This window comes from Diabrotica undecimpunctata, chromosome 3 (genome assembly GCF_040954645.1).
Source record: "Diabrotica undecimpunctata isolate CICGRU chromosome 3, icDiaUnde3, whole genome shotgun sequence".
Lineage (NCBI taxonomy): Eukaryota > Metazoa > Arthropoda > Insecta > Coleoptera > Chrysomelidae > Diabrotica > Diabrotica undecimpunctata.
The window spans coordinates 78,986,515-79,001,972 of record NC_092805.1 but is presented as its reverse complement, the minus strand read 5'-3'; the positions used below and the strand labels follow the sequence as shown (position 1 = coordinate 79,001,972).

At 32.1% G+C, this 15,458-nt stretch overlaps 1 protein-coding gene across 1 annotated transcript in view; it reads right to left on the bottom strand.

Moving 5' to 3' along the window:
• LOC140435661 (prostatic acid phosphatase-like) overlaps positions 1 to 13,756 on the bottom strand; it is an 85,536-nt gene extending 71,780 nt beyond the window's left edge. Inside the window, exons 1-3 of the mRNA XM_072524381.1 lie at positions 13,485 to 13,756; positions 11,702 to 11,800; positions 9,160 to 9,425 (exon numbers count right to left, since the gene is read on the bottom strand). Coding sequence (XP_072380482.1) covers positions 9,160 to 9,425; positions 11,702 to 11,800; positions 13,485 to 13,598 — 479 coding nt within the window. The 5' untranslated portion in view covers positions 13,599 to 13,756. The remainder of the gene's footprint in view (positions 1 to 9,159; positions 9,426 to 11,701; positions 11,801 to 13,484) is intronic.
• Positions 13,757 to 15,458: the final 1,702 nt, after the last annotated feature.

Genomic DNA, 15,458 nt, shown 5'->3' with positions numbered 1-15,458 from the left:
TGTCACTAGTTTTTTTTAAAAGTGTGTCAACAGCAGTTTGAATAAGCTTCGAGGTGGTAGAAGAGTTTTGTCCATGACAGTAAATTACTAGGTCATCAGCATACATGATATGTTTAATAGGGGAAATGAGGTGAGAGCATAAATCACTTATTGCTAGATTAAAAAGTGTAGGACTTAGTACCGATCCCTGAGGTACGCCATCAGTTTAAGTATAAGTAGAAGATAAAATACCGTTGACAGAGACTCTGAACGATCTAGAAGATAGAAAATTTCGTATGAAGTTAAATATATTACCATTAATATTAAGAAGGATAAGTTTGTTTAATATATATTGCCTACTTATAGTGTCAAAAGCACCTTCAATATCAAATATGGCAGCTACGACTTCTTGTCTTTTGTTTAAGGCCTCTGATATATGAGTTTGGAGGATTACAAGGTTGTCTTGGGTTGAACGGTTCTGACGAAATCCTGACTGTTCACTAGCAAATATCTTATGTTTTTCAATGAACCATAGGAGTCTTTTATTAATCATTTTTTCGAATATTTTGCACATCGTACAAGTTAGTGATATAGGTCTATAAGAGTTGGCCAAGGAACGTTCTAGGTTAGGCTTTTTAATAGGTATTACGATAGAGGTTTGCCATTGATTGGGAAATTGGTTAGATGACCAGATTAAATTATACATCTCAAGTATTTTGAGTAGGCTACAGTTTGAGAGCTTTTTGATTAATATGTAAGGAATGTCGTCAGGACCAGCGGCATTGTTTTTACAAGTTTGAATAACTGATACTAGTTCTTCAAAAAGAAAGGGAGAATTAAGATGTGTGATGTCCATTATTGTTTCGGGTGAGGAACAGGGTGGGGCGTTAGGTAATGGTTTTCGTAAGGAGGCATCTATTTTACTTTTGAATTTAGTGTCGAAGTGCGTTGCTAGGGTTTCACCGATTTCTTGATTGTCAGTGATTGTAGTGTTATTTACAGCAATACTAGAGATTTTGAGGTTGGTGTTGTTTCCTTGGATTTGCCTAATCTTTTTCCAGAGGTCCGCCGGATTGGTGTTTGAATTAATAGAGGATACATATTCTCTCCAAGATGATTTTTTACTTTGTTTTATAATAAATCGGGCTTTGGCTCTAGTTTTCTTTAGTTCAATAAGATTCTCCAGATTTTTGTTTTTACGGTAATTTTTAAGAGCTAATTTTTGTTGTTCTGTTGCAGTTTGGCAAGATGTATTCCACCAAGGTACTGCCTTTCTTTTATGGGAAATACTATTTTTGCCTATGTGCAAATTTGCAGCTTTAAGTATGGAATCTGTGATTAATAATAGATTATTGTTAATATTGTCGGATAGGGATAGAGAAGGTAAGGTGTTATCTGTTTGTGAAGTATAGTCTATCCAGTCGGCATTTTTTAGCCGCCAGAAGTTTCTGGTTATAGTTTGTTCATGGTTGGAGATATCAGATGATACAAATATTGGAAAGTGGTTGCTGTCATATAGATCATCGGAAGTTTTCCAAGTTAGTGAAGTATATGTTTTTGGGTCGCTAAAACTAAGATCTATCGCCGAAAATGTGCCAGAGGAAAAGTTCAGATGCGTATTAGAGCCTGTATTTAGTAGACAGGAGCCTGTGCAATTGATAACGTTTTCTATAGTTTTACCTTTGCCATTAGTATGGTTTGACCCCCACATAAAGTTATGAGCATTGAAGTCACCTACTAGAATATATGGAACGGGGAGCTGATATATAAGATTTAGAATTTCAATTTCTTTAAGGGGGTAGTTAGGAGGAATGTAAACACTGCATATCGTAAGTTTATTAGGACACCAAGTAGTTACGGCGATAGCCTCGAGTTCGGTGGTGATGAGAAGATGGGATGAATATATTTCACTTGAAATAAAAATAGATGTCCCACCACTGGCTCTGTCACAATTAGTTCTGATATAATGATATCCTTCGAACTTTTTTAGTGTGGGAAGCTTAGATATTTTTGAGTTCGTTTCTTGTAGACATATGATATCGGGTTGTTTTTCTGTCACTAGTTGTTGGATTCTTTCAATACGGGGAAAGAACCCATCGCAGTTCCATTGGATTAAATTGAAGGTGAATCTTGAGTTGAAGGGGTAAGGGGCAACTGAGATGGTTGTTCTGGCTGTTGGGAGATAAGGATTTTGGTTTCATCATCGGTTAGGAGTTCAGATGAGACGCTGATATTATCAGAGTCATCTGAGTTTAGCTGTCTTTTGATTTTCTTTTGAAGTCTCGTAAGTCGATTTTTAAGGGATCTTTCCTTAGTTTCTGAATGGAGAACTGTTATGTCTTGTAAAAGTCCTTCAATATTTGACGTAAAAACAAAAGCTTCATTAAGTGGACTAGGATTACCATGTGTATTTTCTAGGAAAGCAATAAACTGAGTCTCGGTCAAAGTTAAACCAGATGGATTATTTTTATAAATGGCCGCTACGGATTGTAGTGAACTAGCTGTTAGATTATGTTCCTCTGATTTTGTAGTTTTTGCTTTTTTCTTGTGAGGTTTGGAGATAGTGTTTGTGTTTGTGGATAACGGAGGAAGCATTTGGTTAGACGCTGGTTCGGGTGTACTTGCTGAAGATAATAGAGAAGGAATATCAGAATTGCTGTCTGTTGATATAGCTCTTTTTTGTCCTTGTGTGGGTGGAATTGATGGGTGTATAGTTTCAGTATCTATTTCAGTGTGGGTTTCTGTGCAATTTAAAGTAGTTAGGTCTGATTGAACAGGAGTGTTTACGTCAGAAATTATATCAGTAATTTCAGATGTAGAGGGCTCTAGATGGGGTAGTTCAGTTTGAGAAAAAGTAGTTGGATTATTGGTACATGAGTCAGCGGTATGTCCGACCTCTTTACATAAAAAACAATGCAATTTATCCGTAGAAATAAATATTCTATAAGGTGTGTTTTCGTATGTAATAACGAAGTTTCTATCTATTGAAAAGTTCTCTTTATCGGGGATAATATACGTTACTCTTCGGAAGCTCATTATGTGTGCATAACCTTCTCCGAGTGCACCACATTTCACAAATGATACAGGAGAGACCAGCTGTAATCCAATATCTTTAAGGGCTTTCTCAATTATGGAATGTGGAATTGAAGGAGATACGTTAGATATAAGAAGGCGTTTAGCTGGGGTGATAAGTCTTCTGATGGGAACTACTGTAGAGTTGATAGAGATATTTTGATGTGTTTTTAGAAGGTTATCGACAACTGTAGGCGAGGAAAGATAAATACAGATGCGGTTATTTGGAATACGTGATGCAAAGGTAATGTTTTTTGGGATAACAATGTCCCCTATAGCTTTAACATAGTCAAATAAAACAGTATTTGGAATAGCGTGCATTAAAATGGCTTGCTCCTTACGTGGGAAAGTAGGAGGTGGAGGTTTGGATAAAGTAGCAGCGACATATGATTTTGTGGGGAGGACTTGTGGAGTTGTGAGGTTTTGATTTGAGTTCATTTTTGTGAGTGTTCCTGGATACCAAAAACACTTCACTTAATTTTTAGTATTGCAACAGTCGTCCTATTAGGACACTGTGGATAAAATAATAGGAATATAACAGTTGCCTGTATCTGCAGTTTTACTTCAGTTGAATATAATAATATTATAGTCCAATAATAATTGCTTTTTCCATAACACACAAAATAATTCGAATTATCACATCACAAGGTAATGTTTACTCGTTGGCTACATCAATGGGAATCTTGAATACTAATTAATTGTAATATAACTATTAAATACTGTTTAATATACACACAATTATTAAAAATTAATAGGAGAACTTTTAATTATCAAGTTTTCGGGATATTGTTTTTAAAACTATAAATTGCAATGTTTACCCAAAAAATTTTTGTGCACTCTATTTTTTAATTGTTTAAACAATTTATTATAAAAAATTAATGTTTGACATTATATTTTCACTTTAAACAGTATTTTTTTTATTTATATGTTAAATCTTACCTGAGTAGATATATAGGAAAAATTTTCAAAGATACCTGTATAAAAATAGCAGTAGGGATCTCGAACAGGTAGGAAAACCTGGAGGGGAGAGCGGAGCGACAGCTGCTATGTACAATGGAATTTCTCGGCCAGTTTATAGTTTAATTATAAATGAAACGTACTCTATTGTGTACATTTAAAAAAGTGAAATTCTGAAAGACATGTCACAAAATTTTTCTATAGCTTCAATAATATCTTTACTGTAAATAACTCCTCTGATCCATTTATACACAACACTTTCAGTGGCACCACGTTTAAAAGGACCTCCTTCGACACCCATCCCTTTCATTAAAGTTTGCTCAATAGTCTGATCACTTGCAATGCCAGAAAAATAATTATCCGAACGCCTAGATGTGAAATATTCTGCCGAAAATTTTTGAAACTCCGTCAGGTCCATTTTATGCTGTAATTCTTTCATATCTTGTAGACAAATTTGTGAAGCCTTCGCATAGGGAAAATGCCCTGATGCATGGAATAATGGAATCATTAGCTCAATACTATACAAATGTAAATTCCAATCTCCCATACGGTCCGTAGCAATGAAGTCCTTCAATATTGTAGCCATTCGAAAATAAGTAATCCATAGTTTTGAAGTTTTATTCTTATTTTCAAGCTCAAGTAGCTTATTTTCAAAAATTTTAGTAAGCGTTTGAAATCCGTGGTTTTCAGTTATTTCGGTGTAGTTGAACATTTCAAAAATCATAGAGTTATCTTCATCATTCAGTACATTTGCAAAACCTGTATTGTGTTCCATAAGATTTTTAAAAATTAATTGTGATAACGCTTGCTGTAAGAAAGTATGAGCACGTACAGCTCTAGCATACGCATGTCTAGATACTATGTGATCAATTGTATTTTCAGCATATATGGTAGAAAGAGCTTTTTTTATCCCACTTCCAGCCACAATATAACCAATAGATCCCATGTAAGACATAAGAGCATGAAAAGAGCCTAGCCTCACAACAACTAATACTTCATCAGAAAAATGCACAGCAGAAGCAATATCCCGTGCTTTCATGTATAGAGGTTGATCGAATGTTAAAATGCATGTTCTCATATTCAATTTTTTAGCATTTTCTACGGAACTTTTCATAGTTGTGTAAATTGTGTTAATCGCTTGGAGCTGCATTAATAAAAGGCAAAAAAATTATCGATGACACATCAAAATCACGTGCATTAGTTAATAAATTCATAAATCCATTCCATCCGAGAAATTTGTTATTATTTTTAAACTTCAAATACGTCCACAAAATATTTAATTGCCCATTTGTAGTAAATTTCTTGATATCCGGTTTAATTTCAGGTAACTTAACTACTATCTTTGAAAATCCTAAACCTGTAGAAGCTGGATATATTTGCAGAGGGATATTTCCGTGTTTGATAAATTCAGATTCTGGTGGTAGTGTCTTCAGACGCTTGATAGGCCATCGAGGTTTTATACCATCTCTTGGAGTAACTATTTCAATGCTTCCCATATAATGGAACGTTCCCTTACCAGCAATAGTGTTGATATTGAAATCAGCATTATCATGCACAAATTGAACGAAAGTGCCAGGTTTTATTTCTGGTGGAGCTGTAAAAGTTGCTGATGCTTCGTATAATGTAGCCTCTTTGTACGAAGCACAGAAGCCTAAAGAATGACATATATTTATTTATATATATATTTATATAGAGCCAAATTTCATATGAAACATCACAGCCAAAGTAATATGAAGTGGCGATAAAAAAGATCTTGGTCGTACAGCTGATATAATTGCATGAGCTATCGATTTACATTTTGTCACTTGGCGTATAATTTACATTATCGTATACTTGGGCTCTTATATCCCTCCGAATAATTTCGATCGCCGCTTTCAGAATATGAAATTCTTCTTCTTCTTCTTTACTCTTATATTTTTGATTGTACCAATTTTCTGTTAATACATCATGGTTAATTTTTTTAAAGCATATAATGGTATTGGACCCAAATTTAGTTGAAATGATAATATATCATCATTCTCTTCTATGTACTTGTATATTTGCTCCATTGCTGCATCTACCATCGAAATTTTTGAATTAATTTTCTTTTCAACATTAGAGGTGAATTGAATTTTTCAGCAAATTATAACAATCCGAATGATATTTTGCTGCAAGTGTCTGTAAGTCGGTTATAAAAGAAATCCTTTTATGGATATCTCGATAATAATCAGTTTTCTGGACGGCTATAAAATTCGTGAAGGATTCATTTAAAGTTGGAGTGTTGATGTATGAAATCTGCCTACGCCGAGATTTATTTAATTTTGCTTCTTTTGTTTTATCAGCTTCTTGTCCGCAAATAAAACAGTTTTTTTCCAATTGAAGTTATTGAAATTCATGCTACTTCGAAGTTTTTTTTTCGGAGGCGTTAATGAGAGATTTTCACGGGCCTTATTTTTAGACACTCCAATATACTTTTTATTAATATATTTTTGTCGACAATTTGAATGAGCATAAACAAATTCAGTTTGTAGGTGAGGTAACAATCAATCTTGCCGTTCGGTTGAAGCAGCTTTTAAAGAGGTTACTCCTCTACCAATTTTTATAATTTCACCTAAATTTGAATATGTTTTGGAAGATGAACCCAGGTGTATACATATTATGCAGCTATTTTCATCAGCCATGCTGCTAGCCGTTGGTTTATCCATTGTTCGAAATCTAAAAAAAAAAAATTAATATCTAATTAATTGCATTTGATTCATTATTATCATATATTTCTTTTTTTATTGAAACTGATCTTTAATTTTCGATTTATTTATTATTTAATTAATTCAATAATGAACTGTAGTTATCAATCTAATCACTTACCAAATTAAGAAATACGAAATAATTTGTAATAGTTCAATATAAAAACGTCGTCTTCAATACACCTTCCAGTACAAAAATATACAAGAATTTTCCACTAAAAAACTAAATTTTTACTGTTATAAAAGCACAATATTCACAGAACACGTGTTACTTGCAACTAAACTAGCTGAGACATTCCATTGTACATAGCAGCTGTCGCTTTGCTCTCCCCTCCACGTTTTTCTATCTGTTCGACATCCCTACTGCTATTTTTATACACAGGTATCTTTGAAAAATATTCCTATATGTCTACTCAGGTAAGATTTAACACATAAATAAACAAAAATGTTTAAAGTGAAAATATATGAACAAACATTAATTTTTTATAATAATTTGTTTTAACAATAAAAAAAAATAGAGTGCACAAAAAAATTTTGGGTAAACATTGCAATTTATAGTTTTACAAACAATATCCCACATCGATTATATTAATTCGTTCACTGTAACTCTAATCCGAGGTTTTACTCTTTTGAATGCTCCAGGAACTCCACTATAAGGTATGTGGATAAGAAAATTAATATTTAAAAAATAATAAGTGAATTATTTCTTTTAAAATTAATTTTGGAGTATTGAAATGATATTAATTATAGAAGAAAGAAAAATAGTGTTTAAAAAAATAATTTATGTTATATACTAGATAATATTAGATATAAAAAGTATTTTGTTATTTTAATAAGTTATATACTATAGAATATATTTATATGAGTGCATTCTTAATAAATTAGCATATAGTAAGTGTAAAAAGTTTTTTTTAATAATTATAATATTGTAAATATATTTAAGTGAGCCATGTACATAGGCAACCAAGTATACCTACTCTGAATAAGTGACAGATAAAAATAGTTGCGAATGTAAAAGTGGGGTTATTTGTTAATTTAAAATGTTTAGTTTACATATAGTTACGGATTTGAGGTAGTGTAGTTTATTAATTTAGGTTGTTTTATTTACATATAAGTTTATATTCTGATCTGAAAAGCCTAAATGTCAATAAAATTCTTAATAGAAAAGTAAAGAATTCTCTAGAACACGTTCAAGTTAACCCTGTTTGCGAAATAGAGTATTCGAGAAGACTCAGATATTTACTAAATAGAACAATTCGAATATGATTTCTTGCCAGATGATTATGGAACAATGAAAAGATATAAATACTCGGTAATTTGGATTCAAGAAGGAGGAGTCGGGGCCAGTCAGTCAGTCAGTAAGCAGTCAGACAATTAGTAATTAAGAAGACAGACACAGTTAGTTACAGTTAGTGAAGTCAGTTGTTCAGAGAGTTCAGTCAGCGGGTCGGTCAGTCAGTTAGTAATCAGTTAGACAATTAGTTATTAAGAAGACAGACACAGTTAGTTACAGTTAGTGATTAGGAAGAAAGTATAAAGTATGCAATAATCAGTGATTTAGTATTAAAATTTTATAGTATTGGAAAGTATATTAGAAGAATATTATTGAAGATTTAAAATTATGTTATGTATAAATGGTGATTGGATAATGGAAGAAACTATTAATTGAAAATTAAAATTATATAATATATGTGGTGATTGGATATTGGTATATTAAAAAGAATAAATATAAATGCTATTAAGAATAAAAATATTTTAAATTGGTGGAAGCTGATAATTGGAAAAAGGAATTTCACAAAAACAAGGATAACCGAGGCTGAGAACGAAGACATTGAGTGGTGATTAAAATCTATATAGTGGAGAACAGTTCATTTAGGCATTCAGTGACAGAAAGGTACAAAATTTTGTTAATATAATTTAGTTAGTGTCATAGCAATTTCAATTTAAAGATAGTTTATTTTAAATTTACATTGGCTATGTTAAATATATATGTGTGTTTCATATTAGATATAATAAAGATAATTTCAAAAAGTGCTTACAAACTAATTCTTTGAGAACCGCGATAAAAACCCTATATATATATATATATATATATATATATATATATATATATATATATATGTATATATATATTTATGTATATATATATATATATATATATATATATATATATATATATATATATATATATATATATTATTAAAAAACACTCATTGCTCATTAACATCATTCACAAACAATACATCATCACAATATATATAAACTTTTATGTCTACTTATATATAAATATATATATATATATATATATATATATATATATATATATATATATATATATATATTATTATTAAAAAACACTCATTGCTCATTAACATCATTCACAAACAATACATCATCACAATATATATAAACTTTTATGTCTACTTACCTGCAGTATCTTTTTTCAGTAATGATATGATCGTCTTTTATATTAGTTGTATGAATAGGGATGGGTTGCCAAAGAATGTGTTCACTCCACAACTGAAAGTCTTTTGGTGGATAAAGACCTGCCAGACTTGCTGCAGCTGACATAAGGCAACGATCAACTTGTGACGAATACACATATATTTCATTCGGAGAATAGATGTCACTAAGAAAATTCTGGTAACGTTGTCGAAAAGATCGACCGAGGTTGTAAAGTTTTTTAATACCTTGCTAAAAAACAAAATGAAGTAAATTTTCAAGCACCGTTTAGATTAAAGATAATGTTCTTCACATTTTTATTAAATATGGCTTTCGCACATAATTATGACTATCATCAGCGTAGTGTCAATATTGTCTTGAACTTTTACAACGCTTCTGAAAAGTGTGGTTTACTTACTTTACATTGTTATATAAAGTTCTTCACTCTTTTTGATTGATATTTGTTAAAAATTTTTTTGTAAAACTTTCAATATATCTATGGTTACCAAAGTATTTTTAGCATATTTTAAAAATAAACATAAATTGTTTATTTTTATACTACTTAGGGCTATGTCATCTTCGAAGTTGAAAATTGCCATTTTTTTACATTTCTATCATCTATAAATATATTTTACAGATATGTATCAAATAACATGATTATGATATATGATTCTAAGTAAACTAAGTTGTTTACTTCAAATTCAAACACTTAAAATGATTTATCAGTCTCTACATTTGCACTGTTTCCCACTTAAGTGGTAAACGTATAAAGGTTCCATCTACTTTGATGACTATGAACGAAAACAATTTATTTTTATTTTTTGCTGTCCTTTACAGTAAATGAAATAAAAAGCAAACGACAGTTAAGATTTGATTTCACGTAGAGGGCGCCACCACATCCGCTTATACGTATTTCGGCCTAATAGGTCTCATCAGAACGGCCTTCGCAGTCGCTCTGAACGTGAAAATAAATCTTTTCTGTCTTAGGAAGCAACTCTAACATGGCTTCGTATAAATGCAAATAGCGACATCTGATAATAAAATCCGTAAACTAATTTTCGAAACCAAATTCAGAATTTCGCTTTAATCTGTGCTTTCTAAAAATTGCAAGGCAAAACAGACGTTGATAAAGATGTAATTAGAGACATGGGAAATCTAAAAATTGCATTCCACACCATATCTCCTCAACTAAGCAAAATTCTTAGCGAATTGGTTTCTAGTACTCGTACAGAGTATATCAGAATAAAAAAGTAAAAGACAGTTAAGACCTGATTTCACGTACAGGGCGCCTGCGCATCCGCGTATACGTATTTCGGCCTAATAGGCCTCATCAGAACGGCTTTCGCAGTCGCTCCTGAACGTGAAAATAAATCTTTTCTGTCTTAGGTGTCTTAACTGTCTTTTTCTTTTTATTCCGATATACTCTGTACGAGTACTAGAAATCAATTCGCTAAGAATTTTGCTTAGTTGAGGAGATATGTTGTGGATTGCAATTTTTAGATTCCCCATGTCTCTAATAACATCTTAATCAACGTCTGTTTTGCCTTACAATTCTTAGAAGGCACAGATTAAAGCGAAATTCTGAATTTGGTTTTGAAAATTAGTTTACGGATTTTATTATCAGATGTCGCTATTTGCGTCTATACGAAGCCATGTTAGAGGTGCTTCCTAAGACAGAAAAGATTTATTTTCACGTTCAGAGCGACTACGAAAGCCGGTCTGATGAGGCCTATTAGGCCGAAATACGTATAAGCGGATGCGCAGGCGCCCTGTACGTGAAATCAAACCTTAACTGTCTTTTTCTTTTTATTCCGATATACTCTGTACGAGTACTAGAAACCAATTTGCTAAAAATTTTGCTTAATTGAGGAGATATGTTGTGGAATGCAATTTTTAGATTCCCCATGTCTCTAATTACATCTTTATCAACGTCTGTTTTGCTTTGCAATTCTTAGAAGGCACAGATTAAAGCGAAATTCAGAATTTGGTTTGGAAAATTAGTTTACGGATTTTAAATGAAATAATTTAGAGTTTTTAAACCGATTTTTAGATATATATTTAAAGTTAGATTAAAAACTTTTTACAGTATTTAACACACCAATTGTTGATTTTATGTTGCATGAGGAGTATTTTAGGGTAGCCATTGATTTTTTTTTAAAAGAAGAAACTCTCTTGGTTGAGGAATTTGCGGCAGTGGACAGGTTTGACAGCGGACCAATTGCTACACGTAGCGCAAGACCGAGATCAATATAAAAATATTATAAGCATGGTAGTCGCCGACGTTCCGTAGGGATATGGCACTCTAAGAAGAAGAATTGATTTTTTTTAACTATAGGGTAAACATACGTTGTAAAACCAATCGTTAAAGTATCTACAATAAATAATATATAATCTAAGACAAGATGAGTTACGTGCTATGTTCAAAATATTATCGCTATAATAATATACTCCAAACCAATTACCAATTAATGAAACCAAATATTAAAACATAATCGATTAAAAAAAAATAGTTAATACAAGTTTAATACCTGCGTTAGTTGACCCATACCCATCGGCCAGTATGATGGATCATAGTATTTATCGTGTGGAAACGAAATTACAGGTGCCCTTTCTCCATGTCTAAAGACCTAAAAAGATATCGGTATTTATGTTGTTGCTCTTTAAAAGTACATTCAATAATCCTTAAATGAGATGGACAGGCAACACAGACTTTTTATATACTTGCCAAAAGCATTACTAAGTCATGTCGAATTTCTAGTACGTGTGTATAAGTTAGTGTTCTTTTACACGGTATTAACACGTCCAATGTGCAGGTCGGATAACATACGTGACTGTAGACAGTTTTTCTTATGTTTTTTTTTGTTTTTTTTTCGTTTAGTTTTAATGTTTACTGTTAAGTTATACTGGTGTCCCCTGTAAACCGAGCAACCCTACTGGAGATCCGGTATCCAACCCGGGTGGAGAGTTGGGTCGGGAGCTGACGGGAGCGGCTGAAATAGCCCTCCGAAAAGGGGTTTGGCGCTTGGGTTAACTCCCCAACCCTGTAAGAACCTTTTGTTATGAGAGCTACAAAGAAAGGTACCGGACTGTCTAACTTACGACGAACTCGCCAACGAAATAGGGATAATGATTTAAAAATTTACACGTGGGACGTACGAAGCCTTTATCAGCCAGAGCTTATAGAGCCACGGCTCTGCTCATACAAGAGATGAATAAGGCCAAAGCAGATATCATTGCTTTGCAGGAAATGAGGTGGATTAGCTTAGGAATCCTGAAAAAAAACTGCAATATTTACTACAAGGGATATCCTACCCAACACGAATTTGGTACCGAATTAATTGTAAGCAGCAAGGTCAAACTTGCTGTACTACTGTAATCGATTTCAAAGCTATGGATTATAGGCTATGTCGAATAAGACTTAAAAGGAAGTTCGCTAATATTAGCATTATTAGCATCCATGCTCCAGCGGAAGAAAAAGACGATGATGAAAAAGATATGTTCTATGAAGCACTAGACCGAGAGTACGATGAGTGCCCAAAAAACTACATGAAAATAATAGCGCTGGCGTATCTCCTCTTTAATATTGCCTTGGAAAAGGCAATAAGGCAATCAGACAATTAAATATTAGAATTAATGAAACTATTTTCAATATATCGACGCAAATTCTCGCATGCGCTGACGATATACTTATAGTAGACATAAGTATGAGAGACATGGTGCAGTGTTTTAAAATAATCCGTAAAATGGCGTCGAAGATAAAACTTTCAACTATATCAATTATACACCGATCCAGATATTGTGAAATTCGGTAAAGACTTAGACGGACTGGATATATTGCTAGGATGTTAGATCACGAATACACGAAGAGATTAACATTTTCAAAACCAGAAATGAAGATGTGGAAGAAGACCTACAGATTTTAAGGGTCAAAAGATGGAGAGAAGTTGCCAGGAATGGACATGAGTGGCGACTTCTTTGTAAGCAGGCCAAGATCCACAATGGATTGTCGAGTCACTTATGATCATATATAGCGAATATCTATAAAGGAGGAACCAGTGTTACGGCAGTTCCGTGAGATTTATTTGCATAGAGAATTAGAGTTAGCAGTTTAACAACATTAGTTATTGAATGGTTGCACACAATAATATTGGTGTTTAAATAAAGTATGTTAAAGAAGTCTATTAGTACTCTGAATTCTAAAATAACAACATGAACTCTCTCTCTCCTTACATTTTGTTAACAAGCACGTTACTTACTCCAATTAACACGATCATTATATTTATTGCTTAATATAGTCTAATATATACATACCGTTGCAACAGCAATTAATTTTCCAACTTGCGAATTGGATAAATTAGCAGACGTTATAATTCCGTCATAGAAAACAAAGAATAAAATTGGTGACAACACGCACAAAGAATACATTAGTGGCTATTTGTGTGAAAATTATTTCTTTCTCTGGATGACACTGTAATGTATGCACCGACCAATTGTATGGTGATCTAAATATAAACTATTAGAAATAATGTAATGACCTAATTTACAAATAGAACTTTGATTAAGTATCTCCAACGAAAATAAATTCGTTGGTATCTCACAGATTGTTTAGTTTTATTATGATTCAAGTTAAATATTGATGGATACTTAGCGCGTAGTTGCCAGGTTATAAGATTTCTCTCAGGGTAGAAATTTTATAATAGGAATGGAATATTAGCAAGAGTATAATGCAAACTAATGTAATATAAAATCGGTTTTTTTCTTTTATATATTTCTTTTTTCCTTATTAAAAGTTTTTTGCTGTCATATCTCTACGACTACTTGAATTATGGACTACGTAAGCCTTGATGTCACAATGTCTGGGGTTTTAAAAACTTTTTCAAACAAATCTGTTTTACGTGTATTTCTCCCATAAGAAATTGGAAATGTTGATTTTTTAAATATTTCCAAGAATAAATAACGACTTTTGGTTCTGAACATTCATTTTGTGCGATTGGTTTTATTTGTTGTTCGTGAATTTGTAAGGTAAGAATATCGAAGTATTTTTTCTTTTATCAAAGATATTTACTGTCAAAGTTCATATTTTAAGGTTATATCATGTTTGATTAAAACTTTAATTATTTTTTCTTTATTTCAAGGTATTTTGTTGTTGTTTTTATGAGGTTATTTCAAAATTTATCAACAAATCATTGAATTTATTTACGAAGTTGAAAAATATTTAAATAATTAATGTTTTATTTTTTTTTTAGGTGCCAGTAATTTTATCCCATAAAAAGACTAAAGATATTCGTTTTGCAGTTAATAAGGACTGTAGTTTAAGAGGTGAATAAGGACTGTTATTTTATTATTACATCCATCTAATTAATAAAATATTTATGTGCTTTGGTCGAAGCTGGAAAAATTAGAGTGAACAAAAAACAATGCACTAAGTTTTTAGTATTTCCTTCTAAAATTTTAGAGAGACATAAGGGGATAAATCTCATGGGGTAAAAGTGGTTGTGTGTATGTAGAGGAAAGGGATGGCATTAGACATAGTCTATTAGCTACATGATTCATTTTTATTTATACACATATAGGTCCATATTAGGTGCCAATAAGGTTAAATCTCGATTTTAGCTTCTTTAACGTAATTTATTATTGCATCTAAAACGCGTTTATTATGGTTTGATAACAGGGAACCAAAGTTGAGAGGGAGAGGAATGTTGTATTTTATTAGAGAATTATATAGTCTAGAGATAGCCGTATCATTTTTTTTACACTCCAGAAATATGTAATTATTATCACCTATGAACATGCACCGTCACATAACGGGGAGTTTAGTATCCCTAATTTATGTAGGGCGGCTTACAACTGCCATGATTCAATTTTAAACGTGTTACTGTTAAAGTATATCTTTTTATATAATCAAAAGTTATATCCGGTATTCTATTTGGAAGCTGTGGGTAAAGCCGGAAATAAAGATTTTTCGATGTCTTGCTAAAATTATTGTAAGATTCTGACCATCTGACTTTAATAGCTTTTTTTAGGTTAGTTGTTAAGTCGGTATAAGAAAAAATTTCTACAAATTTATCTGATTTACAAGCTTCTATTGCTTCACAATCTACCATTTCATCTACCACAATATCTATTGCAGATCCTTCAATTGCTTGCAGAACGGACTTTAAATCTGACATAATAGAAACCGTTTGAACTGGATTTAGTTTGCACCATAGTAGGTTTCTTTTATCGCAATAGACTCAGCACTGTAAATAGACTGTATCTGCTAGTCTAAATTTTTCGACATGGTTT